The sequence below is a fragment of the Salmo salar genome, chromosome ssa12 (assembly GCF_905237065.1).
Source record: "Salmo salar chromosome ssa12, Ssal_v3.1, whole genome shotgun sequence".
In the NCBI taxonomy this organism is placed as follows: domain Eukaryota; kingdom Metazoa; phylum Chordata; class Actinopteri; order Salmoniformes; family Salmonidae; genus Salmo; species Salmo salar.
Window position 1 is genome coordinate 57,940,383 of NC_059453.1, and position 24,971 is coordinate 57,965,353.

A 24,971-nucleotide genomic window follows, 5' to 3' on the forward strand; every position below is an offset into this window, starting at 1 on the left:
GCCTCGTCAAAGCCCAGACCTCAATCCAATTGAGAGTCTGTGGTATGACTTAAAGATTGCTGTACACTAGCGGAACCCATCCAACTTGAAGGAGCAGGAGTAGTTTTGCCTTTAATAATGGGCAAAAATCCCAGTGGCTAAATGTGCCAAGCTTATAGTCACCCCAAGAGACTTGCAGCTGTAATTGCTTCAAAAGGTGGCTCTACAAAGTATTGACTTTGGGGGGTGAATGGTTATGCACGCTCCAGTTTTTATTTATTTTAGTATTATTTTTTTGTCTTGTTTGTTTCAAAATAAAACATTTTGCCTCTTCAAAGTGGTAGGCATGTTGTGTAAATCAAATGATACAAACCACCCCCAAAAATCTATTTTAATTTCAGGTTGTAAGGCAACAAAATAGGAAAAATGCCAAGGGGGTGAATACTTTCGCAAGCCACTGTAGCTAAGACTTGAAGAGGTGTTGAGAAGCTGGCTGCAGACGAGTGGAAGTGAGGGAGAGACTGTGGAGAGGAACACAATCAGCCAAGGGCTGGATGAGGTAAGATTTCAAGGGAAGATGCTGCGGTCATTGATGTATGTAAGGGCCACAATGACTTTAAGGCAGAGTAATTAAGGATTTATTAACAAAAACAATGGTGGTGTTTATATGAAGAAAAAAAATATGGAGAGAAAAAAAAGTATACCGGCTATTCACCAGTCCATAAAGAAAACCAGAACCAATCATTGAAGTAATAGTTTTTTTCATTAGTTTCCTATCCTCTTATAAATGAATAACTAAACTGATGGCTTTGATTTAGCATGCATTCCTCTGGAGGTGTCATTTTCATGTGAGCCATAAATCTTCAGCTATAAAAACGGAGCAGTCAGAATTTACAGCAAGTCAAACATATAATAACCATGCCATATTGTGCAACGATTTGTCCAAAATATTTTGGTCATTCCAGATTCATTTCCAGCTCCTTTGTATTGTTATTGACAGATGGAGTGTATTGGCAGGCTGTCAGCTGAGCTGGCAGAGCAGAAGCCTGTAAATATCTTGCATGCTGCCAGGATCCACAGGATAGAGATTGTTCTCCACAGCAGCACAGCCACAGCGACTGGGACAGGCCGTTTTCAGCAGGCCTCCAGAGCATGGGGCTACTGATCATTACTCTGTCCACCACACTAGATGACAGACCGTACCATGGCAGCCCCAGTGGTGTAAGAGAATGACATGTTGCCATTCTCCACTGGTTTGTTTTTTATAGTATAAAAACATAATTATTCAAAATAGAGGAAGATGTATGAAAATAGTTCAATTGAAGCTTTTGAATGTACAACCCTAATCTTGGTGATAATCGGTTGGACTGAAAAATAATGGTACGGCAAGGCAGCTGTGTTTGATTTATGTTTGACTTGACTATGTTGTAATGTCCTTTTTTTTATATGTATACTGTTTTGGTGTTTGTACATTTAATAAAATATTGGCTACATGATTATGTTGGTATTTTCTGCATTAAACTTTGCAGTGCTGGACTGTTTTTCACAAAACTACTACATTTATTTTGGTAACAATCGAATTTTATTATTACAATCATGCATTCAATCTATTCACCACGATAAGCCAAACAAAAACTAGAGGTGTGAGATACTGGCAACTGTTCTACAGATCTCAAACGCGTAAAAGTGCTTGGATGCCGGTCGTCCGCGTGACGTTATATGGAAATATTTTCCAGATGCGCGCAGAGCAGTGGCGCAGAATCCCCTATTTTTGGCTATTTCGAAAGTTCTACGCTTGCACAATAGTTTGATTTCTTTATGTCGCCTGTAGTAATAAGAAATAATGTTGAATTATGAAGACGGATTTCAGGACGAATTGGAAGGGGTCCGCCAACCTCGCTGCGTAAAGTAAACTGCGTTTGGTTTGTTCAGCTCTTCAGTCCTTTTCAGAGACCAAAATGAGGGCAATGCATGCCATTCTAATAATTTTCATCTGCCTTCACTATAGTTTGGGTAAGTGTTCATCCAATCTAGTATAGTTTTGGGTGGTGGTACTCAAAAGTCCAATTGTTAATCGTTTGGTTAGCCTTGCTGGATAATGTTGCCTTTTTCAAATATATTCTTGTTTTTGTGGTTTCACCTAATTTCAGGGATTGTTCTGAAAATGTTGTGGTCCTATACATTTTAATTAATCTTATACAGTATTGTAACAATGTATTCTCCCTCTACAGCAGTTGTTTATTTATTTCCCGTTCGGAAAGGAAATAGTGAGTTATGCATGCAGGTTAATATTGATGCTATTTCTTAGGTCCTAATATTACTATCCTTAAACCCAGTTTTAATTCCCTTCGTTTTAGGTAAGAAGATGCGCTGGTGCACGGTGTCTGAGCAGGAACAGAAGAAGTGTGCTGAGCTGGCCAAGGCCCTGGTGGCAGTGTTGCCTCCTGCTGCTGTGGCAGCATTCGCAAGGCTCTCCTGTGTCCTCGCCTACAGCACCACCGACTGCATCAACAAGATCAGGGTCAGAAAAAACCTGCTCTCTCCAGATACCAGGAAGACTCACTATTTGCCCTAACCACTCATGTTGTTAATGCTGATACTGATTTCAGACAGAGCAGGTTTACCATACAGGTGCTCCTTCATAGCCAACTGTATCTGATGCCTTTCCTCCAGGCTAACCGTGCTGACATGGTAACATTGGATGCAGGGGAAGTCTACACTGCAGTGAAGCAGTTTGGCCTCACTGCCATTGCCAAGGAGATCTACAGGGACGGTTGGTTAACGACACTTACGATTTGGATCCTTTTAGTCCAGAACTAGACACAATCTGTGTACGGGAAATATTTAAGTAATAAGGTACGAGGAGGTGTGGTATATGGCCAATATACCACGGCTAAGGACTGTTCTGATGCACGACGCAACGCGGAGTACCTGGATATACAGCCCTTAGCTGTGGTATATTGGCCATACACCACAAACTCCCGAGGTGCCTTATTGCTATTATAAACTGGTTACCAGTGTAATTAGAGCAGTAAAAATAAATGTTTTGTCATACCTGTGACATACGGTCTGATATAGCACAGCTTTCAGCCAATCAGCATTCAGGGCTCGAACCACCTAGTTTTTAATTTTGTTTATGACATTTTGTGTGCCTGTGTCAGTTTATTGTCTGTCTATCACCTGTTCGCCCAGGAGGCTGTATTCTGTCGGTGGCGGTGGTGAGGAACAGCACCCTGGACGTGCGCTCCCTGCAGGGCCAGAGAAGCTGTCATACTGGGGCCCGCTGGACGGCAGGCTGGAGCCTACCTTTGGGCTTCCTGCTGTCCCGCAACTACCTGACCTGGGCAGAGGAGCAGCCTCTCAGTCAGGGTAAGAACATAGACCGACATATCCCTGCAAATTGTTGAATCATAATTTTGTTAAATGTAATCTCGGTTACCCAGAAGTAAAATTCTCGCAAAAGTTTGTCATTTTCTGTTTTACTTCGGGGGGAATGCCGTTAACAGTTGCTCACTTCGAAGTGAGCCTTGACAGATTCTCGCCGTTTCATCTGCCAATGAGAATCTGTCCACAAGAGATTGTTACATTTTAAACTGCGTTTCCAAAACTCAGTCCTGTGGACCCCAAGGGGCACACGTTTTCTTTTGATGATTAGCTGTTTATTTAAATCAGCTGTGTAGTGTTAGGGCAAGAAACCAAAGCGTGCACCCCTTTGGGTCCCCAGGACCGAGTTTGGGAAACGCTGGTGTTTCTGGTGGCATTAGAACCCGGGACTCCCGCTTGCTAATCCAACTTCTTAACCATTAGACCAAAAGGACATGCTCAAGGTCAGAGGCCGAGTCTCAGGCAGGCCTAACTTATCACGAGAGCGTGATTCCAAATCACCTCCGCTACAAAGGAAAGGTCTCTAACCCCCCTCTTCTCTTTGGCAGCGGTCAGTGCCTTCTTCAATGCCAGTTGTGTTCCTGGGGCGGCTGCCATAGCACCTGCCCTGTGTGCCCTGTGTCAGGGTCAGAAGTCCTACATCGCCCAGCGCAACTTCCACTGTGAGACGGCACATGGCGAACCCTTCTACAACAGCCAGGGGGCGCTCAGGTCAGATGGGAGGGTCATATCAGGACAGACACAATGATAATGATATGGTCATTTAAAAATTATTCTCTTTGTCTATCAGGTGTCTCAAGACTGGGGCAGGGGATGTTGCTTTTGTGGACCATACAGCCCTGGAGGGTATTGAAGGTACACAACAACAACAAAATTATTCTGGAACAATACACAACTACCATTCAAGTACTTCAGAGTTCTCAAGACTAGTCAAATAGCTGTTGAAACATCCCCCTCCGCTCTATCTCTATCCCCGTTTTTTTTTCTCTTCCAGAGAGTGAGAGGGAGGATTACCAGCTGCTGTGTACTGATGGTACCCGTGCACCACTAAGCCACTATGGGAGCTGCAACCTGGGAAGGGGACCAGGACAGGGCATGGTCACTCGACTCAATGTTCGTAAGATCGCACGCAAGTTCCTGGCGGCAGCACAGGTAGTGCACCATTCTGTCTTCGACCACTTCTAGAAGCAGCAGATGTGGGACTTGTCGGGACAGCTCAGGGCTTCCAGCCCTTTACTCAGTTTGACCACTTGTGAAACAGGGTTGGGTTTGCAAGGGAAAGCGTGTCCACTGTATTTAATATCAGTGTATATCACATTTGTGTCCATCCACGTGCATGTGTCATCTATAGTATGTCCCTTGTTTTGTATTTTTGTTGCTGAGAGAATGTCCGGTGGATTTCTTATCAGATGGCGTTTGGCCGACGGGGTAGAGAGAGGCAGCGTTTCCAGCTCTTTGACTCTGCTCCGTTCGGCGCCGCTGATCTGCTCTTCAAGGATGTCACAGAGAAGCTGTCCATTCTAGAGGATAACAAGGACATCAGTCAGGTGCTGGGGCTGGACTATGTGGCTCTCCTCAAAGGCCTTGGACATGAAGGTGCCTACCTATCCACATGGGCAGTGGGGGTGTATGTAGGCTGCTCATTGGGAAAACTAATTTGCTGCTACATTATGCATCATAACGAAATATGTTTTCTTCTGTTGTGTATCTATAGGAAGCTCATTGGAGGACAGTGTTGTGCGTTGGTGCTGCATTAGCAATGCAGAACAGAAGAAATGTGAGCAGTGGGCTCTCAGCATTAAGTCAGACCCATTGGTGTGTGTTAGAGCCATCTCCATGAGCGATTGTGTCGAGAAGATTAAGGTAAGCAGACAAAGCTAACACTACAGGGTGTGGACAATCATAACCCTATCCATAACCTACTGTCATTCTATGCAGCCCTACATCTCGATCTCCACTTACTGTGTTGTCACAGAGAGATGAGGTGGATGCTGTCTCGCTGGACGCCACGCACGCATTCATCGCTGGGAAATGTGGCCTTGTCCCCGTGGTAACAGAGTATTATGGTATGGCTGATAATAATGTAATGGTTAGAGAACTAGTTATTTATCAGGGACGCTCACTGCAGTCAGTGTCTGTCGTCGACTCTTTCTCTCTCCACTTCTCTCAGGGAAGACATGCGTACCGGCTGAGGGAGGAGCTGAAAAAGCAGGCCATTTAGAGACGGATGGTGAGCTGAACAGAAGGGAAGTCCATTAATCTGTAAATGTACACGATTTTATTCTCAGCCTCTCTTTGTGTCCCCACAGTGTTGCCCTCCGTCGTTGGTGTGGCGGTCGTGAAGCGCTCCACCAGGGGTGTGTTCTTTGGGAACTTTGGGGGCAGGCGCTCCTGCCACGGCCACATGTACAGCCCTGCAGGCTGGCTTCTGCCCTTTAGACACACCCTCAGCCTGGAACACAACAACACCTCTCCCTGCGAACCAAACCAAGGTACCGTTCCTGCCTGGCAGTTGCAACTCCCTTTCCTGTGTGTGTTTATTTATATAGATAGATAGATAGATAGATAGATAGATAGATAGATAGATAGATAGATAGATAGATAGATAGATAGATAGATAGATAGATAGATAGATAGATAGATAGATAGATAGATAGATAGATAGATAGTTTGGACACACCTACTCATTCAAGGGTTTTTCTTTATTTTGACTATTTTCTACATTGTATAATAATAGTTAACATCAAAACTATGAAATAACACATGTGGAATCATGTAGTAACCAAAAAAAGTGTTAAACAAATCAAAATATATATTTGAGATTCTTCCAAGTAGCCACCCTTTGCCTTGATGATAGCTTTGCACACTCTTGGCATTCTCTCAACCATCTTCATGAGGTAGTCACCTGGAATGCATTTCAATTAACAGGTGTGCCTTGTTAAAAGTGAATTTGTGGAATTTCTTTCCTTAATGCGTTAGAGCTAATCAGTTGTGTTGTTACAAGGTAGTGGTAGTATACAAAAGATGGCCCTATTTGGTAAAAGACCAAGTCCATATTATGTCAAGAACTGCTCAAATAAGCAAAGAGAAACAACAGTCCATCATTCCTCTAAGACACGAAGGTCAGTCAATACGAACAATTTCAAGAGCTTTGAATGAATGTTTCTTCAAGTGCAGTCACAAAAAATCATCAAGAGCTATGATGAAACTGGCTCTCATGAGGACCGCCACAGGAAAGGAAGACCCAGAGTTAACTCTGCTGCATAGGCTGAGTTCATTAGAATAACTGCACTTCGGATTGCAGCCCAAATAAATGTTTCACAGAGTTCAAGTAACAGTCACTTCTCAACCTCAACTGTTCAGAGGAGACTGCGTGAATCAGACCTTCATAGTCGAATTGCTGCAAAGAAACCCTTACTAAAGGACACCAATAAGAAGAATAGACTTGCTTCGGCCAAGAAATACAACCGGTGGAAATCTGTCCTTTGGCCTGATGGGTCCAAATTTGAGATTTTTGGTTCCAATGCAGAGTAGGTGAATGGATCTCTGCATGTGTATTTCCCACCATAAAGCATGGAGGAGGAGGTGTTATGGTGTGGGGGGTGCTTTGCTGGTGACACTGTCTGTGATTTATTTATTTAGAATTCAAGGCACACTTAACCAGCATGGCTACCACAGCATTCTGCAGCAATACGCCATCCCATCTGGTTTGGGCTTAGTGGGGCAATTATTCGTTTTTCAACAGGACAATGACCCAACACACCTCCAGGCTGTGTAAGGGCTATTTGACCAAGAAGCAGAGTGATGGAGTGCTGCATCAGATGACCTGGCCTCCACAATCCCCCGACCTCAACCAAATTGAAATGGTTTGGGATGAGTCGGACTGCAGAGTGAAGGAAAAGCGGCCAGCAAGTGCTCAGCATATGTGCCAAATCCATGAAGACTGTTGGTGAAGCTGGTTGAGAGAATGCGAAGTGTGCAAAGCTGTCAAGGCAAAGGATGGCTATTTGAATAATATAAAATATAAAATACGTTTTGATTTGTTTCACTTTTTTTGGTTACTACATGATTCCATATGTCTTATTTCATAGTTTTGATGTCTTCACTATTATTCTACAATGTAGAAAATAGTACAAATAAAGAAAAACTCTTGAATGAGTTGAGGTTCTAAAACTTTTGACCGGTAGTGTATATAAGGTCCCACAGTTGACAGTGCATGTCAGAGCAAAAATCAAGCCACGAGGTCGAATGAATTGTCCGTAGTGCTCCGAGACAGGATTGGGTCAAGGCACAGATCTGGAGAAGGGTACCAAATCTTGGCCTGACTCCCAAGTGGGTGGGCCTATGTCCTCCTAGGCCCACCCATGGCTGCTTCCCTGCTCAATTGTGAAATCCATAGTGTAGGGCCTAATGAATTTATTTCAATTGACTGATTTCCTTATATGAACTGTAACTCAGTAAAATCGTTGAAATTGTTGCGTTTATATTGTGTGTGTACTGTATGTAGATAACTAGCTCTGGTATACTGCAATTCACCCTTTTAGCCTCGTGTAGACAACAACATGAAATGACCCCAAATTCTTACAGCACAATAGCCTGATATTTGGTGAGGATGTGTATTCTGCTCATCTCTCCTAGTGTACAACGAGGTGTTCTGGAAGGGCTGTCTCCCTGGTTCTCAGGGAAACCTCTGTAAAGTGTGTATGGGGGGCACTGGGGAGGCTGCCACCAAACGCTGTGCAGATAACCACAACGAGCGTTACTACGGCAACATGGGGGCTTTGAGGTGAGTGGTGGCTCTCTTGTTGCATGTTTGTATTCATTGTTCATGGATAAAAATGCAGTCATTCAATCTTACATCAAGTTGTCACAAAATGCTTTACAGAAACCTGGCAATGTGAAAGGTTTGTTGTGATTGTTATGACGTTGCCCCATGGTTATTTGTGCAGGTGCCTGGTGGGAGATGCCAGTGGGAAGAGCTATGGAGATGTGGCCTTTGTTGAGCAACACAATCTAGAGAGCAACATCCTCAGTGAGAACCTCATACAACTCTTATACATAGTTAGGCTACATATGGCCACCACACTCACCATGAAGTAATAATGGTATATGTTCAGTCAAACAGTTACAGGTTCTGCCATAATGTTCTTGTTTTTCCTCATTTGGTTTGTGATACTTTTGATATTACATTTTGTTTGTGTTGTGCTCCAGGTCTGAGCCCTAGTGGCTGGGCGGATGGGTGGCTGTCCTGGGACTTTGAGCTTTTGTGTGGGGATGGCCGGCGGGAACCTTTATCTGAATGGGAGAACTGTAACCTAGGAGCCATCCCACCCAACATCATCATGACAAGACCTGTGCTCACTTCTCGTGTCTATGACTTCCTCATGAAGTCACAGGTGAGACTGAAGAGTCAGACAAACAGGAATCTAAACCAACCTAATTATTCTGGCGACATTGTATTAATTTCATACAATTGTTTTTTCTTCTAACAAGCCATTCCAAATGTTCCCATCCCTTGAAGGAGACTCTGGCATCCAACCCAGACACAGAATTCAGGCTGTTTCAGTCCCAGCAGTATGGAGAGAGTGATCTGCTGTTTAAAGATGCCACTCAGTGCCTCATCCACACCAGTCACCTGGACTACCGCACCATACTTGGAGATGAGTTCTACAGATTAGCAGAGGCTGTCTTCAACTGCACACACTCAGGTGGAAATTTATACTTTATCATGTGCATTTTTATACTGAAACAGTGTACTGTTGAAATGTTATTGACTATAAAGTAGCCAATGTATGTATTCATTTTCTCTCTGACAGACATCTTGGAATTTTGCAACCAGGAGGTGTGCAGCATATTTTGAGCAACAGAGAGAAGAGCAATCACATGTTTCACATTGACCTATTGTGGAGGCCCTAACCAATGGTTTGCCAAAATGTAATATTGTTTCTTGCGACTTGTAATTCCTCAGTCCACACCCACCTGAATGTTCAAAAAATATATAATTGTCAGATATATTTCAATGAAAGCTTCTTTTTTTTCAGCAATATGTCATTTTTTAAACTTTTGGTAATGTGTGCAGGGGTTCCCAAAGTAGGGTCTATAGCAAAATCTCTAAATATTAAAACAAATATTTTTTTGTTGATTATTTTTTATATATATATAACTAGCAACAACAAATTCAATGGATTTTGGACAAGGGATATGTAGAAAAAGTTGAAGTTACAATACAATTTCATGTTCTTAGCCCTTAAATGCACAACATGGGCCTGTGAGGCTCACAGATTGGTATCCACAATACCCCAATGATCTTGTTCAACACAATTCTTCTATTCCCCCAAAATTTGGTTTTGAACATAGTGCATTATTTTAATATTGCAAAATGTGTAGAATTGCAAGAAATTAGCTTTAAAATGGTATTGCCAAAGTCTGGACATGCACTGTATAAGTCAACGTAAAACTGCTTGTATGCTATTTTTAATGCAGTCTACAGTAGGAGTTGTATTCTGATGAGGGCGACTGATGCATTTGCTGACACGAAATGGGAACCTGACACAAAGAAAGTTTGGGAACCCCCTGGTGTACCACACACTGAGCTATGAACGTTGGTTCAATCCACCGGACTACAAGTCCCAGCGTGCATTGCGGCTGCTGCCGTTCTTCGTTACACTGGTATTTCCTGTCGCTCTTTTTCGTAAGAGTTGGCTGCCTGCTACATTATCGGCTGTTTATTCAATCAAACGTGTACCTCGTTCCATTGTAAGGTACGTCACATAACGCTGAATTGTATTACTACTTACAATGTCTAATTCATGCCTTTTTGTGGTTCTATGCTTCTTATCGTATTTCCTCCACGTAACCTTGTTACTGATGACAGGAGTTCAATGATGAGCCAGAACTTGTAAACATACACAAATCATCCTTGACCAAAAGTCGAATACCGTAAATGACTAAATGAACAATTACTGTGTCAGATAAAGCAAAATACATATTATTGCTTGGTGACCCTAATTATATTATTTTTAATAAACGATGTGACAAGCTTGCGAGGAGGCATAAGGGCATGTCCATGTTTTCTTGAATTTACATAAGAGAAATCTAAATTACTTACTACTCGCGTCCTCTCTCTCTCGTTACCTCCTTCTCAAAACCCATTGGATGAGAAAGCCAGAGGTCCCGCCTTTCTGACCTCTTCCAATGGGTTTTGAGAAGGAATGGAGATTCTCCCATCAACAGATGAGATTTTGGTTGCAATCCAAACTCAAAGTAGACCGCCCTGTACCCTCAGCCCTTGAATTAAATGTTGTATCGTCACATCCGAGTGTACGAAGCGAGAGATGATCAAAGACGCAATCTTCCTTTATGGAAATCTTGAAGTTGAGCTAATAAAAAACCAACCTAAAGCTATTCATGTACCTAGCAAGCTAACAGTTACCCATAGCTGGCTAGTTGGTTTTATAGTTTGGTGATTTTATTCCAATACATTTCAGAATTCCTCAAAAATATTTGTATGAAAACAATGTCATATCTGTTGAGCGAGCTAGCGTCATAATTTTGTCTGACATGCCAAAAGTGCCGTCGTGTTGATTGAATGTCACATTTCGCGCCCACCCTGAGTATGACACGTGACTACAGTTTTGCATTACATTGTGGGCCAAATCAACCCCACAAGTGATCGTGACAACTATGGAGTTTATTACCCAGTGAAACACTTGATCCCAACAGGTTCCTTTTTGAAAGGTGTATAAGAAAACAACAGCATGCAACATATGAGTCGTTCCATGTCATTGCAGCAAGACATGACACCCGCGATCTCAGATTGTTATGAAATAGTTTGTGGTTAGAAACAGGTAATATTATTTTGTTGACATTTTAATTTGATCTATTGGAAATCAAGCTAATTTATTTCACCCAAATTGGCCATTGTAATAAATAGGATTCAGATATTAAATAAATATAGTACCAAACTTCTTCCTTCACCCCTCCCCCCACCTATACATGCCACCCTGTAAGACCCAATGATCGGTGAACCGTACATGATACAGACAACACATTGGTGTCATTGTACTCCTTAGTGTGGTTTAAAATATGGAGTATCGCTACATTCTGGAATACAATTTTACAGCTATTGATATTAATCTGAAAATACATCACATTTCAAGACTGGGTTCCCTGCTACTTTTAAAGTTACGATAAATGTTATGAGCACCACCAACACAGGGAATGGATTCAAAGGGAACTCCCTCTGCTGGTGATTTGTTGAATGGGCAATCCTACAGGAGGGCTGTGATTGGTTAATGACCTATACATGTTAATTTCTATGCATAACGTTTTTGTTTTTTCAAGTAGCACAGAGCCCACTTGAAATTGTATATTGTTCCAAACAATGTCTAACTTAATCAAACATTAATACATTTATGTGAAAAATTGTATTTCAGAATATACAGTGCCTTCAGAAAGTATTCACACCCCTATACTTTTTCCACATTTTGTTGTTAGTGTCTGAATTACACACACTACTCCATAATGTCAAAGTGGAATTATGTTTTAAGAAAATCTTACAAATTTATAAATGAAAAGCTGAAATGTTTTGACTCAAGTATTCAACCCCTTTTATGGCAAACCTAAATAAGTTCAGGAGTAAAAATTAGCTTAAGTCATAAGTTGCATGGACTCACACTGTGTGCAATAGTGTTTCAACATGATTTTTTGAATGACTACATCATCTCTGTACCCCACACATACAATTATCTGTAAGGTCCCTCAGTCGAGCAGTGAATTTTAAATACAGATTTAACCACAAAGACCGGGGAGGTTTTCCAATGCCTCACAAAGAAGGGCAACTATTGGTAGATGGGTAAATGTAGATGGATTGTGTATCAATACACCAAGTCACTACAAAGTGACTGGTTCATCCTGCTGGAGAGGAAGGAAACCGCTCAGGGATTTCTCCATGAGGCCAATGGTGACTTTAAAACAGAGTTTAATGGCTGTGATAGTAGATAACTGAGGATTGATCAACAACATTTTAGTTACTCCACTATACTAACCTAATTGACAGAGTGAAAAGGAAGCTTGTACAGAAAACATGCATCCTGTTCGCAACAAGGCACTGAAGTAATACTTTAATACAAAAAAATTGGTAAAACAATTTACTTTTTGTCCTGAATAGAAAGTGTTATGTTTGGGGCAAATACAATACAATACATGACTGAGTACCACTCCATATTTTCAAGCATAGCATATACTATGTTCTACATTGTAGAACAATTGTGAAGACATCAAAACTATAAAATAACACCTGGAATCATGTAGTAACCCAAAAAGTGTATGTTAGATTCTTCAAAGTAGCCACCCTTTGCCTTGATGACAGCTTTCCACACTCTTGGCATTCTCTCAAGCAGCTTCATGAGGAATGCTTTTCCAACAGTCTTGAAGGAATTCCCACATATGCTTAGCACTTGTTGGCTGCTTTTCCTTTACTCTGCGGGCCAACTCATCCCAAACCATCTCATTTGGGTTGAGGTCAGGTAATTGTGGAGGCCAGGTCATCTGATGCAGCCCTCAATCACTCTTCTTGGTCATATAGCCATTACACAGCCTGGAGGTGTGTTTTGGGTCATTGTCCTGAAGAAAAACTAATGATAGTCCAACTCAGCGCAAACCAGATGGGATGGTGTACCGCTGCAGAACGCTGTGGTGGCCATGCTGGTTAAGTGTGCCTTGAATTCTAAATATATCACAGACAGTGTCACCAGCAAAGCACCCCCACACCACCACCTCCATGCTTCACGGTCAGAACCACACATGCAGTGATCATCTGTTCACCTACTTTGCGTCTCACAAAGACACGGCGGTTGGAACCAAAAATCTCATTTGGACTCATCAGACCAAAGGACAGATTTCCACCAGTATAATGTACATTGCTCGTGTTTCTAGGGCCAAGCAAGTCTCTTCTTATTATTGGTGTCCTTTAGTAGTGGTTTCTTTGCAGCAATTCGACCATGAAGGCCTGATTCACGCACTCTCTGAACAGTAGATGTTGAGATGTGACTGTTACTTGAACTCTGTAAAGCATTTATTTCTAATGAACTTATCATCTGCAGCAGAGGTAACTCTAGGTCTTCCTTTCCTGTGGCGGTCTTCATGAGAGCCAGTTTCATCATAGCGCTTCAAAGTTCTTGAAATGTTCCGTATTGACTGACCTTCATGCCTTAGAGTAATGATGGACTGTCATTTCTCTTTGCTTATTTGAGCTGTTCTTGCCATAATATGGACTTGGTCTTTCACCAAATAGGGCTATCTTCTGTATACACTCCAACGTTGTCACAACACAACTGATTGTCTCAAATGCATTACGAACGAAAAAAAATCCACAAATGTACTTTTAACAAGGCACATCTGTTAATTGAAATGCATTCCAGGTGACTACCTCATGAAGCTGTTTGAGAGAATGCCAAAAGTGGGCAAAGCTGTTAGCAAGGCAAAAGGGTGGCTACTTTGAAGAATCTCAAATATAAAATATATTTTGATTTGTTTTACACTTTTTTTGGTTACTACATGATTCCATATGTGTTATTTCATATTGTTGATCTCTTCATTATTATTATACAATGTAGAAAATAGTCAAAATAAAGAAAAACCCTTGAAAGAGTAGGTGTGTCCAAACTTTTGACTGGTACTGTATCTAACTAGACATGTTAATATATAAGGCTGAAATATTAATTTCAGGGGAGATCTATGCACAGCAAGTTATGTCAATTAGGCTATTCTTAGAATATTTTTAACATTGTATCTCCTCGGGCAATGGCCATTCGCACTGGCATACACGCAGCATCACAGTCATGCACTGAAGGGTCATTCCGATAATGGCGGATATGTCGTTTTATTGATTGATCATATTTAAGTGTGCTTTCATGAATTACAGTAACAACAATTATTAAACTCATTTCCATTACCTGACAAACCCTAATTTGACAATTTGGAACAGCACATCATGCTATTCAGGCTGGTGCATTTTCAATCTGCGCAATCTCGAACAGCCTACTGTCAACACAGACTAGTAGCAAATACATTTGAACAAAGCAGAATCAGGAAATTAATGTGTACTCTCTATTGCTATTCAATGAAGATCCCGACTTCGTTCAGCTTTGATCAACCTGTTTTGCCTTGGTGTGTGAATCTGGGCCAGCGATAGGCATCTTTGTTTTTATAGAGGAGCTGGTACGCAATTCCCCAAAAATTAGAAGTGCCGGTACGGCGTTCCGGACAGTTTCGTCCCAAGTCAAGCACTGTGGGTACACTGAATGGAGCTAAGAACAGGCAAAATCCTAGAGGAAAACCTGGTTAAATCTGATTTCCACCAGACATTAGGAGATGAATTCACCTTTCAGCAGGACAATAACCTAAACCACAAGGCCAAATCAACACTGGAGTGTAATGTTTCAGGAATGCTAATCGCATCTGTTACAAACCACAGAAACTATTTCAGAACAATCTGAGATAGTGGGCGTCGAAATCCTCTTGTGCTTTTTGAGGTGGAACGACCTATATGCATCAATCTTACACTGTACTCTGTATGCAGATGCGGTTCCCATGGAGACCCTTGGCACTGTGTTGCGCAGCCACTGGGAGACGGGCATCATCATCATCAGTTCCCGAGGGCATCGAGAGCTTTGTGCCCGCCAGCAGCACCATCGATGCCCACGCCCTGGAGCAGCTACAGGCCTTCTTGTCCCGTGCCACGCGCCTCTTCGTCATCACTGGGGCGGGTCTCTCCACAGAGTCTGGCATCCCAGACTACCGCTCAGAGGGGGTGGGTCTCTACGCCCGCACAGACAGGCGACCAATGCAGTATGCAGAGTATATACGCAGCGCCAAGTCTCGTCAGCGCTATTGGGCTAGAAACTATATGGGCTGGCCACAGTTCTCCTCTCATCAGCCGAACTCTGCCCACCTGGCTCTGCAGCAGTGGGAGGAGCAGGGAAAGGTACACTGGCTGGTAACTCAGAATGTGGACGCGCTTCATTCCAAGGCAGGCCATCAAGGACTGACTGAACTGCACGGCTGCGCACACAGGTAGGAAGGTAGAAATGTACTGTCTGTCACACACACAATACAGACTTGACTTCTTCTTCAAGGACATTGGCTCAGAACAACACTCAGTTTTTACCGTTGTGTCTGTGTGTCCCTCCCAGGGTGTTGTGTCTGGGCTGTGGTGCCGTGTCTCCAAGGGAGGACCTCCAGAAGCGGTTCAAAGCACTGAACCCTAGCTGGGGCGCACAGGCAGGAGGTGTGGCTCCCGATGGTGATGTCTTCATTGAGGACGAGCAGGTCCTCCACTTCAGAGTGCCTTCATGTAAGGATTGTGGGGGCATATTGAAGCCAGAGGTGACATTCTTTGGGGACACAGTGAACCGAAGAACAGTGCAGTTTGTACATGAGAGACTAGCTGAGTCCGATGCGGTTCTTGTCGCTGGATCTTCTTTGCAGGTGGGCCTGATATATATAATTGTTCACGACCTACCATAAATGTTTAAATTGATAGTGTTGCTATGTTGTTGACATAGTCAACTGTTTGTTGCAGGTGTTATTCTGTTATGTTTGTCTTACTGATATGGTATACTTATAAAAACATGTCCCTGTGACAGAGTGAACCGTAACACAAAGGAAACAACTCAACTACCTTACAATATGTGGAAGTTTCACATCCCTTCTAATTTTCCAGGTTTATTCTGGATACAGGTTCCTACTGGCAGCAGCTGACCAGAAGATCCCGGTAGCCATCTTGAACATTGGGTCTACCAGGGCCGACCACCTGGCAGAGTTCAGAGTCAGTGCTCGTTGTGGGGAGGTATTGTCTGTCATTCAGCCTCACTGACCACAAAGACAGACAGAAGGCCTCACTAGGACTTCAGTCACTGATCCACAGACACCATGTTGTATTGTTTTGAGAACTATTCAGTTTGCTCTACTATTCTACCTCTTGGTCAACCTGACAGCAATGCAATCAGCTTTAGGACATTGGGCTGAAGTGATGGAAACTACTAGTAACCAGGAATCATGTGTTATGGGCTTGTACATGTACAGTGCCTTTAGAAAGTATTCAAATCTCTGTACCCTACAGATACAATTATCTGTAAGGTCCCTCAGTCGAGCTGTGAATTTCAAACACAGATTCAACCACCAGGGAAGTTTTCCAATGCCTTTCAAAGGGCACTTATTGGACAGATGAGAAAAATAAAAAGCAGACGTTGAATATCCCTTTGAGCATGGTGAAGTTATTAATTACACTTTGGAGGGTGTATCAATACACCCAATCCTTAACTACAAAGATACAGGCGTCTTTCCTAACTCAGTTGCCAGAGAGGAAGGAAACCAATTTCACCATGAGGCCAATGGTGACTTTAAAACAGTTACAGAGTTTAATGGCTGTGATAGAAGAAAACTGAGGATGGATCAACAACATTGTAGTTACTCCACAATAGTAACCTAAATGACAGTGAAAAGAAGGAAGACCGTACAGAATAAAAATATTCCAAAACATGCATCCTGTTTGCAATAACAAAGTAAAACTGCAAAAAATGTGGCAAAGAAATGTACTTTATGTCCTGAATACAAAGCGTTATGTTTGGAACAAATCCAACAACACACTCTTCATATTTTCAAGCATGGAGGTGGCTGTTATGGATATGCTTGTATTTAGCAAGGACTAGGGAGTTTTTTTTAGGATAAAAAGAAACGGAATAGAGCCAAGTACAGTCAAAATCCTAGAGTAAAACCTGGTTTAGTCTGCTTTCCAACAGACACTTTGAGAAAAATTCACCTTTCAGCAGGACAATAACCTAGAATAGAAGGCCAGATATACACTGGTTACTTACCAAGATGACTTTTAATGTTCTAGTTACAGTTCTGAGTGGCCTAGTTACAGTTTTGACTTAAATCATCTTGAAAATCTATGGCAAAACTTTAAAATGGCTGTTTAGCAATGCTCAACAACCAACTTGGCAGAGCTTGATGAATTATAAAAAATTATGATAATGTGAAAATATTGTACTATCCAGGTGTGCAAAGCTCTTAGAGACGTACCCAGAAAGACTCACAGTTGTAGGCCTAATCGCTGCCAAAGATGAGTCTAACGTATTGATTCAGGGGTGTGAATAGCTTATAGCACAAAAAGTTTATTTCTCTAAAATGTTGTGCACACATTTGTTAACATCTCTGTTAGTGAGCATTTCTCCTTTGCCAAGATAATCCATCCACCTGACAAGTGCGGCATATTAAGAAGCTGATTAAACAGCATGATCATTACACAGGTGTACCTTGTACTGGGGACAATAAAAGGCCACTCTACAGTGTGCAGTTTTCTCACACAACACAATGCCACAGATGTCTTAAGTTTTCAGCGAGCGTGCAATTGGCATGCTGACTGCCGTAATGTCCACCAGAGCTGTTGCCAGAGAATTGAATGTTAATTTAGCTACCATAAGCTATCATTTTAGAGAATTTGGCAGTACGTCCAACCGGCCGGATCGTATAAGACCAGCCACCCGGACAGCTGATGAAACTAGGTTTGCACAACTGAAAAATCTCTGCACAAATTGTCCGAAACCATCTCAAGGACGTTCATCTGTGTGCTCGTCATCCTCACCAGGGTCTTGACCTGACTGCAGTTCGGCGTTGTAACCAACTTCAGTGGGCAAATTCTCACCTTCGATGGCCACTGGCACGCTGGAAAAGTGTGCTCTTCACGGATGAATGCCGGTTTCAACTGTACCGGGCAGATGGCAGACAGTGTGTATGGCGTCGTGTGGGAGAGTGGTTTGCCAATGTTAATGTGAACAGAGTGCCCCATGCCCATGGTGGCAGTGGGGTTATGGTATGGGCAGGTATTAGCTATGGACAACAAACACAATTGCTTTTTATCGATGGCAATTTGAATGCACAGAGATATCGTGACAAGATCATGAGGCCCATTGTGCCATTAATCCGCCACCATCACCTCATGTTTCAGCATGATAATGCTGAAACATTCTTTATATGATCTGTAACTTTATATTTTTGTTGTGTAAATGAGATTTCTGCATTTAAATTAAGATACATTTGTAAACATTTCTAAAAACATGTTTTCACAGAGTGGTAGCCATTATGAGGTATTGTGTTTAGATGGCTGAGAAAAAAAATCAATTTAATCCATTTTGATTTCAGGCTGTAAGACACGTGTCAAACTCATTCTACAGAGGGCCGAGGGTCTGTGGGTTTTCACTCCTCCCTTGTACTTGATTGATGAATTAAGGTCACTAATTAGTATGGAACTCCACTCACCTCGTTGTCTAGGTCTAATTGAAAGGAAAAAACAAAAACCGCAGACACTAGGCCTTCCTTGGAATGAATTTTAACGCCCCTGCTGTAATACAACAACATGTGGAATAAGTCAAGGGGTATGAATACTTTCTGAAGGCACTGTATACTCTATGGCTGACAGGGCAATATTCTGAAGTTAGTCCCCGCCTTATTGATCCTCCCTGGAAGTAATAGTCATTCATAGGAATTAATGGTTATTATTCTACTTTTCACTTAACCTATCCATCGCTTGAGCTAACTAGTATATACTTTACAGACAACCACCAATATGGAAAATAGGTGCAATAACTATTTTAGAGTTTTAAAGATGAGCTTTAGATATGTAGGCCTATTAATAATAATAATATTGTGGGGGATCTAGTCTTGTCAGTGCATAGACATGGTCTAGGTAATGTCAACACCACAGTATCAGTTATGGGTGCAAATTCCCCTCACAAATGCATTTACCAAATGAGGGGGATTTACATTTTCAATAAATAAATAAAACAACTTATGTAAATCCATTGTATAATATGTTCTATAATATCCATCAACAAAGTGCTATTGGAATCACAGAGCCACAGAAGGTAAGGTGACAGTTGATCTGGTCACACTGAGTCAGTCTGCGCTGAAAGCCTTCCTGAAGTTTAGTCCAGTTATCCAGAACTGACTGAGTCTCTGCCTGTAGCAGAGCTAGGCAATTCTCAAAGCTCCTGCTCTGGTCAAACCAGTAGGTGGAGTGGTAGCCCAATAGAATCCCAAAGAGAATGCACAGATTACATGTGTCACAATATCTTTCTTCGATACAGAGGACTATTCCACACCATCAATGTTGCCCGAACTGTCTGATATGAGCAAGTAAAGCCTAAATCATCCCTGATGGCTCCCCACTGTAGCTCAGTGACGGCAAATCAAATTGTATTGGACACATACACATGGTTAGCAGATGTTAATGCGAATGTAGCGAAATGCTTGTGCTTCTAGTTCTGACAGTGCAGTAATATCTAACAAGTAATCTAACAATTCCACAACAACTACCTTGTACACACAAATGTAAAGGGATGGAATAAGAATATGTACATATAAATATATGGATGAGCGATGGCCGAGTGGCATAGGCAAGATGCAATAAATGATATAAAATACAATATATACATATGAGATGAGTAGTGTAAGATATGTAAACATTATTAAAGTGGCATTATTTAAAGTGACTAGTGATCCATTTATTAAAGTGGCCAATGATTTGAGTCTGTATGTAGGCAGCAGCCTCTCTGTGTTAGGTATGGCTGTTTAACCCACACTGTCTGTGTGGGTGGACCATTTCAGTTTGTCAGGGATGTGTACGCCAAGGAACTTAAAACTTTACACCTTCTCGACTACTGTCCCGTCGATGCGGATAGGGGGGTGCTCCCTCTGTTATTTCCTGAAGTCCATGATCATCTTTGTTTTATTGACGTTGAGTGAGAGGTTGTTTCCTGACACCACACTCCGAGTGCCTTCACCTCCTCCCTGTAGGCTGTCTCATCGTTGTTGGTAATCAAGCCCACTACTGTTGTGTCGTCTGCAAACTTGATGATTGAGTTGGAGGCGTGCATGGCCACGCAGTCAAGGGAGTACAGGAAGGAGCTGAGCACACACCCTTGTGGGGCCCCAATGTTGAGGATCAGCGAAGTGGAGATGTTGTTTCCTACCTTCACCACCTGGGGGCGGCCCGTCAGAAAGTCCAGGACCCAATTGCAAAGGGCAGGGTTGAGACCCAGAGCCTTAAGCTTAATGACGAGCTTGGAGGGTACTATGGTGTTGAATGCTAAGCTGTAGTCAATGAACAGCATTCTTACATAGTTATTCCTCTGAGACTAGTCAAGGATCATATCACCTCCACCTTACCTGCCACCCTAGACCCACTTCAGTTTGCATAGCGAGTTTGCGGGGGGAACTATACTGAACAAAAAAATAAATGCAACATGTAACAATTTCAAAGTTATTACTAAGTTACGGTTCATTTAAGGCAATTAGTCTATTTAAATGAATTAAGCTAATCTATGGATTTCACATGACTAGGCAGGGGCACAGCCATGGGGGGCCTGGGAGGGCAGACACCCATTCACTTGGGAGCCAGACCCAGCCAATCAGAATGGATTTTTCAGACGATCCCACAGGTGAAGAAGCCGGACCCACAATGCAAACTGTAGTCAGGTGTCATTCTCCGGTGGCCGCGAAGTGTAACATTTAATCAACACGGCTGCATTTTTGGCATGTCAGACAAAATTATGCTAGCTTGCTAAAATATATATATTTATATACAAACACACATATATATATATATATAGTACCAGTCAAAAGTTTGGACACATGAAATCATGTAGTAACCAAGAAAGTGTTAAACAAATCAAAATATATTTTATATTTGAGATTCTTCAAAGTAGCTACCCTTTGCATTGATGACAGCTTTGCACACTATTGGCATTATCTCAACCAGCTTTATGAGGTAGTCACCTGGAATGCATTTAAATTAACAGGTGTGCCTTGTTAAAAGTTAATTTGTGGAATTTCTTTCCTTCTTAATGTGTTTGAGACAATCAGTTGTGTTGTGACAAAGTAGGGGTGGTATACAGAAGATAGCCCTATTTGGAAAAAGACCAAGTACATATTATGACAAGAACAGCTCAAATAATCAAAGAGAAACGACAGTCCATCATTAGTCTAAGACATGAAGGTCAGTCAATACGGAACATTTTAAGAAGTGCAGTCGCAAAAACCATCAAGTGCTATGATGGAACTGGCTCTCATGAGGACCGCCACAGGAAAGGAAGACCCAGAGTTACCTCTGCTGCAGAGGATAAGTTCATTAGTTACCCGCCTCAGAAATTGCTGACAAATAAATGCTTCACTGAGTTCAAGTAACAGACACATCTCAACCTCAACTGTTCAGAGGAGACTACGTGAATCAGGCCTTCATGGTCGAATTGCTGCAAAGAACGCACTACTAAAGGACACCAATCAGAAGAAGAGACTTGCTTGGGCCAAGAGACATGAGCAATGGACATTAGACCGGTGTAAATCTGTCCTTTGGTTTGATGAGTCCAAATGTGCCAATTTTGGTTCCAACCACCATGCCTTTGTGAGAAGCAGAGTAGGTGAATGGATGATCTCTGCATGTGTGGCTCCCACCGTGAAGCATGGAGGAGGTGTGATGGTGCTGTCGTTTTTATTTAGAATTCAAGGCATACTTAACCAGCATGGCTACCACAGCATTCTGCAGTGATACGCCATCCCATCTGGTTTGCGCTTAGTGGGACTATCATTTGTTTTTCAACAGGACAATGACCCAACACACCTCCAGGCTGTGTAAGGGCTATTTGACCAAGAAGCAGAGTGATGGAGTGCTGCATCAGATGACTTGGCCTCCACAATCACCCGACCTCAACCCAATTGAGATGGTTTGGGATAAGTTGGACCGCAGAGTAAAGGAAATGCAGCCAACAAGTGCTCAGCATATGTGGGAACTCCTTCAAGACTGTTGAAAAAACATTCCAGGTGAAGCAGGTTGAGAGAATGCAAAGAGTGTGCAAAGCTGCCAAGGCAAAGTGTGGCTACTTTGAAGAATCTCAAATATATTTTGATTAGTTTAACACTTTTTTGGTTACTACATGATTTCATGTGTTATTTCATATTTTTGAAGTCTGAACTATTATTCTACAATGTAGAAAATAGTCAAAATAAAAAAAAAACCTTGAATGAGTAGGTGTGTCAACCTTCGACTGGAACTATTGTATATGATGTAGGGGAATTTTAATGTTTGTGCTTTTCTTTTAACAAATTTCTGTCTTCTATTCATGTGCTGTTCTAATAACCAATGTGTGTTCATGCAAGTGGCTGACTGTACAAATCCTCACTTATCAGTAGCTGCAATTTGGCAGTACGCCCAGACCGTGTTTGGAAAACGAATGAAAGATATCTTCTTTCAAGGTCTCAGCTTAGAGAGAAGCCTTGTGAGGTATTGGTCTGTCACGTTATGAAACAGTATTGATCGGTCACATGAATGAAATAAAACGGTAATGATTAATTAATGCTAAATCATAGCTGTATATTAAACAACTGCTGGGTCTGCCCAGGCATAGCTCCTGATTGACTTGTGTACTATTGTGCAATGAGTTGGTTGGAACCTTTCCAGCACGCTGACAATAAACAATGATTCATTTAAGATTGACTTTGAGTGTCCCTGTGTAAGAATTTCCACAACAATGACATTGATTTTAGTCATAGTCTCAGAGTGAGGAGGCTATAAAACTTAGCTAGCTTCATAAACATATTTTGGGGAATTCTGAAATGTATTGGAATGAATGACCAAACTATAAAACTAGCTAGCCAGCTAGCATGGGTAACTGTAGCTAGCTACATCAATAGCTCTATGTGGGTTGTTTTTAAGCTCAACTTTAAGATTTACACCAAGGACATTGCGTCTCCGATCAACACTCTCCCTCGCTTGGGCAAGAGGCATTTAAGGAGCACTCGGATGTGACGATGTCAAACGTCATTCAAGGGCTGAGTGCTGTTTACTTTGAGTTTGGACCGCAGACATTGTGTTGTGTGACAAAACGGCACACTTTAGTGGCCTTTTGTCCCCAGCACATGGTGCACCTGTGTAATGATCATGTGTTTAATCTGCTTCTTGATATGACACACCTGTCAATTGGATGGATTACCTTGGCAAAGGAGAAATGCTCACTAACAGGAATGTAAACAAATTTGTGCGCAAAAATATGATTCAAGCTTTTTTCTGCATATGGAAAAAGTCTAAGATTTGTTATTTCAGCTCTTGAAACATGGGACTAACACTTTACATGTTGCATTTATATTTTTGTTCAGTGTAGTTAGCTAGCAAAAGAAAACTGCTAACCTAGTAATAAATTGTACACAAGTTCAACGCTCATGCCTTTCTTACCACATATAATTTACTTTGACCAATGAATGAGTGTAACCGATGTGAAATGGCTAGTTAGTTAGCGATGGTGCGCGCTAATAGCGTTTCAATCGTTTCCCCTTGCGTTGCAAGAGCCGCGGCTTTTGTGGCGCGATGGGTAACGATGCTTCGTGGGGTGTCAGTTGTTGATGTGTGCAAGGGTCCCTGGTTCGAGCCCCGGTTGGGGCGAAGAGAGGGACGGAACCTACACTGTTACACACAGACTTAGATTCTTGAAGAATTTCTGTTTTATTATTGATTCCACACCTAGCTCCGTTTTGAAGTACTCTCTAGCACTTAAGATACGAGTTGAAGTATTATTATTATGACCTTTATTTAAGCAGGTAAATAATTGCCGTAAGTTATGTCACTGTGTGCATTGGATCTAACACGTACATAATGAAAATAACTGAAAGTGTGTTGAGATACTGAAAGCAATACAGTTTGAATAAAGTAATTATCAATCACACCAGTTTCCAGACTATCTTTAACATTATTCCATCGCCAAACAAAATGGTAAATATGAAGCATATCTTGTCCCTTCGACTGCCATTTTGGTCCGAGACACCTGAAAATAAAATAGAGATATTAATACTGGTGTTCATTCAACGAGCAACAACCAATATTACACATATACCAGGTAATCAAACATGAATTGAGGTGAGGCCTGCCCTGTACCTCCCGACATCCATCCAGCTTTGTACTACGTGATCGGTTGAGGAGACATCAGGTCAAAATCTGAGAGATTCCTGGCAACCCAAACTCCAGCTGCAAAAAGGCCCAGGTTGACCAGTAGGTTCCTAAATAAAGACACATTAAACAATTAATATAATTATATACAACAAAATGATCTTCATGAATAAAGTCACTGGAGACAATACAATAATTCATTCTATTCATTACTTTACTGAGTTAGTTCCACGTTGACTCTTACAATGTGTGTGTTGGGGGTATTGTTATGGGGTTGCCCAACCCCACAACGTATCACAAAATGTGTCCCAAATATAATAAAAACATGTTCGTTCGAATTTGATGTTATGTTTGCAATGACTGTTGAGCAATTAGCTAAGGTGTGTTCATACCGGTATATCCAAGGGCAAAGCATGCACATGTTTAGCTAGCTAGCTAAATGTGAATGTTTAATCATAACTACCTTCGAAAATCATTCCTATCTGTAGCGAACCGACATGCGGTACTGATCCATTCCCCGACACCACCTGACGGTGCCCCGACAGCCTTTTTTCCAGCTCCACTCATATTAGCTTTTTAGTGTGAGCGCTTGCCTTTCTGCTAAATAACGATT

General features: G+C 41.9%; 3 protein-coding genes across 4 annotated transcripts; 2 read left to right on the forward strand and 1 right to left on the reverse strand.

Moving 5' to 3' along the window:
- Positions 1–1,676: 1,676 nt before the first annotated feature.
- Positions 1,677–9,377, forward strand: sxph (saxiphilin). Its single transcript, XM_014132365.2, has 17 exons — positions 1,677–1,992; positions 2,337–2,500; positions 2,653–2,752; positions 3,172–3,348; positions 3,912–4,074; positions 4,154–4,218; positions 4,358–4,515; positions 4,773–4,959; positions 5,078–5,226; positions 5,339–5,429; positions 5,534–5,593; positions 5,673–5,855; positions 8,002–8,149; positions 8,313–8,395; positions 8,575–8,759; positions 8,885–9,071; positions 9,180–9,377. The coding sequence occupies exons 1-17, from the start codon at positions 1,938–1,940 to the stop codon at positions 9,221–9,223; spliced, it is 2,199 nt and encodes a 732-aa protein (XP_013987840.1). The 5' UTR covers positions 1,677–1,937; the 3' UTR covers positions 9,224–9,377.
- A 267-nt stretch (positions 9,378–9,644) lies between these two features.
- Positions 9,645–16,622, forward strand: LOC106565355 (NAD-dependent protein lipoamidase sirtuin-4, mitochondrial). Of its 2 annotated transcripts, none has more exons than XM_014132366.2 (4): positions 9,645–10,124; positions 14,945–15,438; positions 15,558–15,852; positions 16,088–16,622. In XM_014132366.2, exons 2-4 carry the CDS (start codon positions 14,945–14,947, stop codon positions 16,238–16,240), a joined length of 942 nt encoding a protein of 313 aa, XP_013987841.1. In that variant the 5' UTR covers positions 9,645–10,124; the 3' UTR covers positions 16,241–16,622. The 2 variants fall into 2 exon arrangements, with proteins under 2 accessions (XP_013987841.1, XP_013987842.1); XM_014132367.2 differs by having other exon boundaries at positions 16,105–16,622.
- A 7,276-nt stretch (positions 16,623–23,898) lies between these two features.
- On the reverse strand, positions 23,899–24,956 carry tomm6 (translocase of outer mitochondrial membrane 6 homolog (yeast)). Its single transcript, XM_014132369.2, has 3 exons — positions 24,822–24,956; positions 24,347–24,468; positions 23,899–24,236 (listed from the first exon to the last, which is right to left on the reverse strand). The coding sequence occupies exons 1-2, from the start codon at positions 24,923–24,925 to the stop codon at positions 24,372–24,374; spliced, it is 201 nt and encodes a 66-aa protein (XP_013987844.1). The 5' UTR covers positions 24,926–24,956; the 3' UTR covers positions 23,899–24,236; positions 24,347–24,371.
- Positions 24,957–24,971: the final 15 nt, after the last annotated feature.

Coding starts and splice junctions, on each gene's coding strand:
- sxph (XM_014132365.2), top strand. CDS start 1,938: ATGAGGGCAATGCATGCCATTCTAATAATTTTCATCTGCCTTCACTAT. Junction 2,753..3,171: donor CAAGGAGATCTACAGGGACG/GTTGGTTAACGA, acceptor CTGTTCGCCCAG/GAGGCTGTATTCTGTCGGTG. Junction 9,072..9,179: donor CTTCAACTGCACACACTCAG/GTGGAAATTTAT, acceptor TCTCTCTGACAG/ACATCTTGGAATTTTGCAAC.
- LOC106565355 (XM_014132366.2), top strand. CDS start 14,945: ATGCGGTTCCCATGGAGACCCTTGGCACTGTGTTGCGCAGCCACTGGG. Junction 15,439..15,557: donor CTGCACGGCTGCGCACACAG/GTAGGAAGGTAG, acceptor TGTCCCTCCCAG/GGTGTTGTGTCTGGGCTGTG. Junction 15,853..16,087: donor TCGCTGGATCTTCTTTGCAG/GTGGGCCTGATA, acceptor CTAATTTTCCAG/GTTTATTCTGGATACAGGTT.
- tomm6 (XM_014132369.2), bottom strand. CDS start 24,925: ATGAGTGGAGCTGGAAAAAAGGCTGTCGGGGCACCGTCAGGTGGTGTC. Junction 24,469..24,821: donor GATAGGAATGATTTTCGAAG/GTAGTTATGATT, acceptor GTCTTTATTTAG/GAACCTACTGGTCAACCTGG.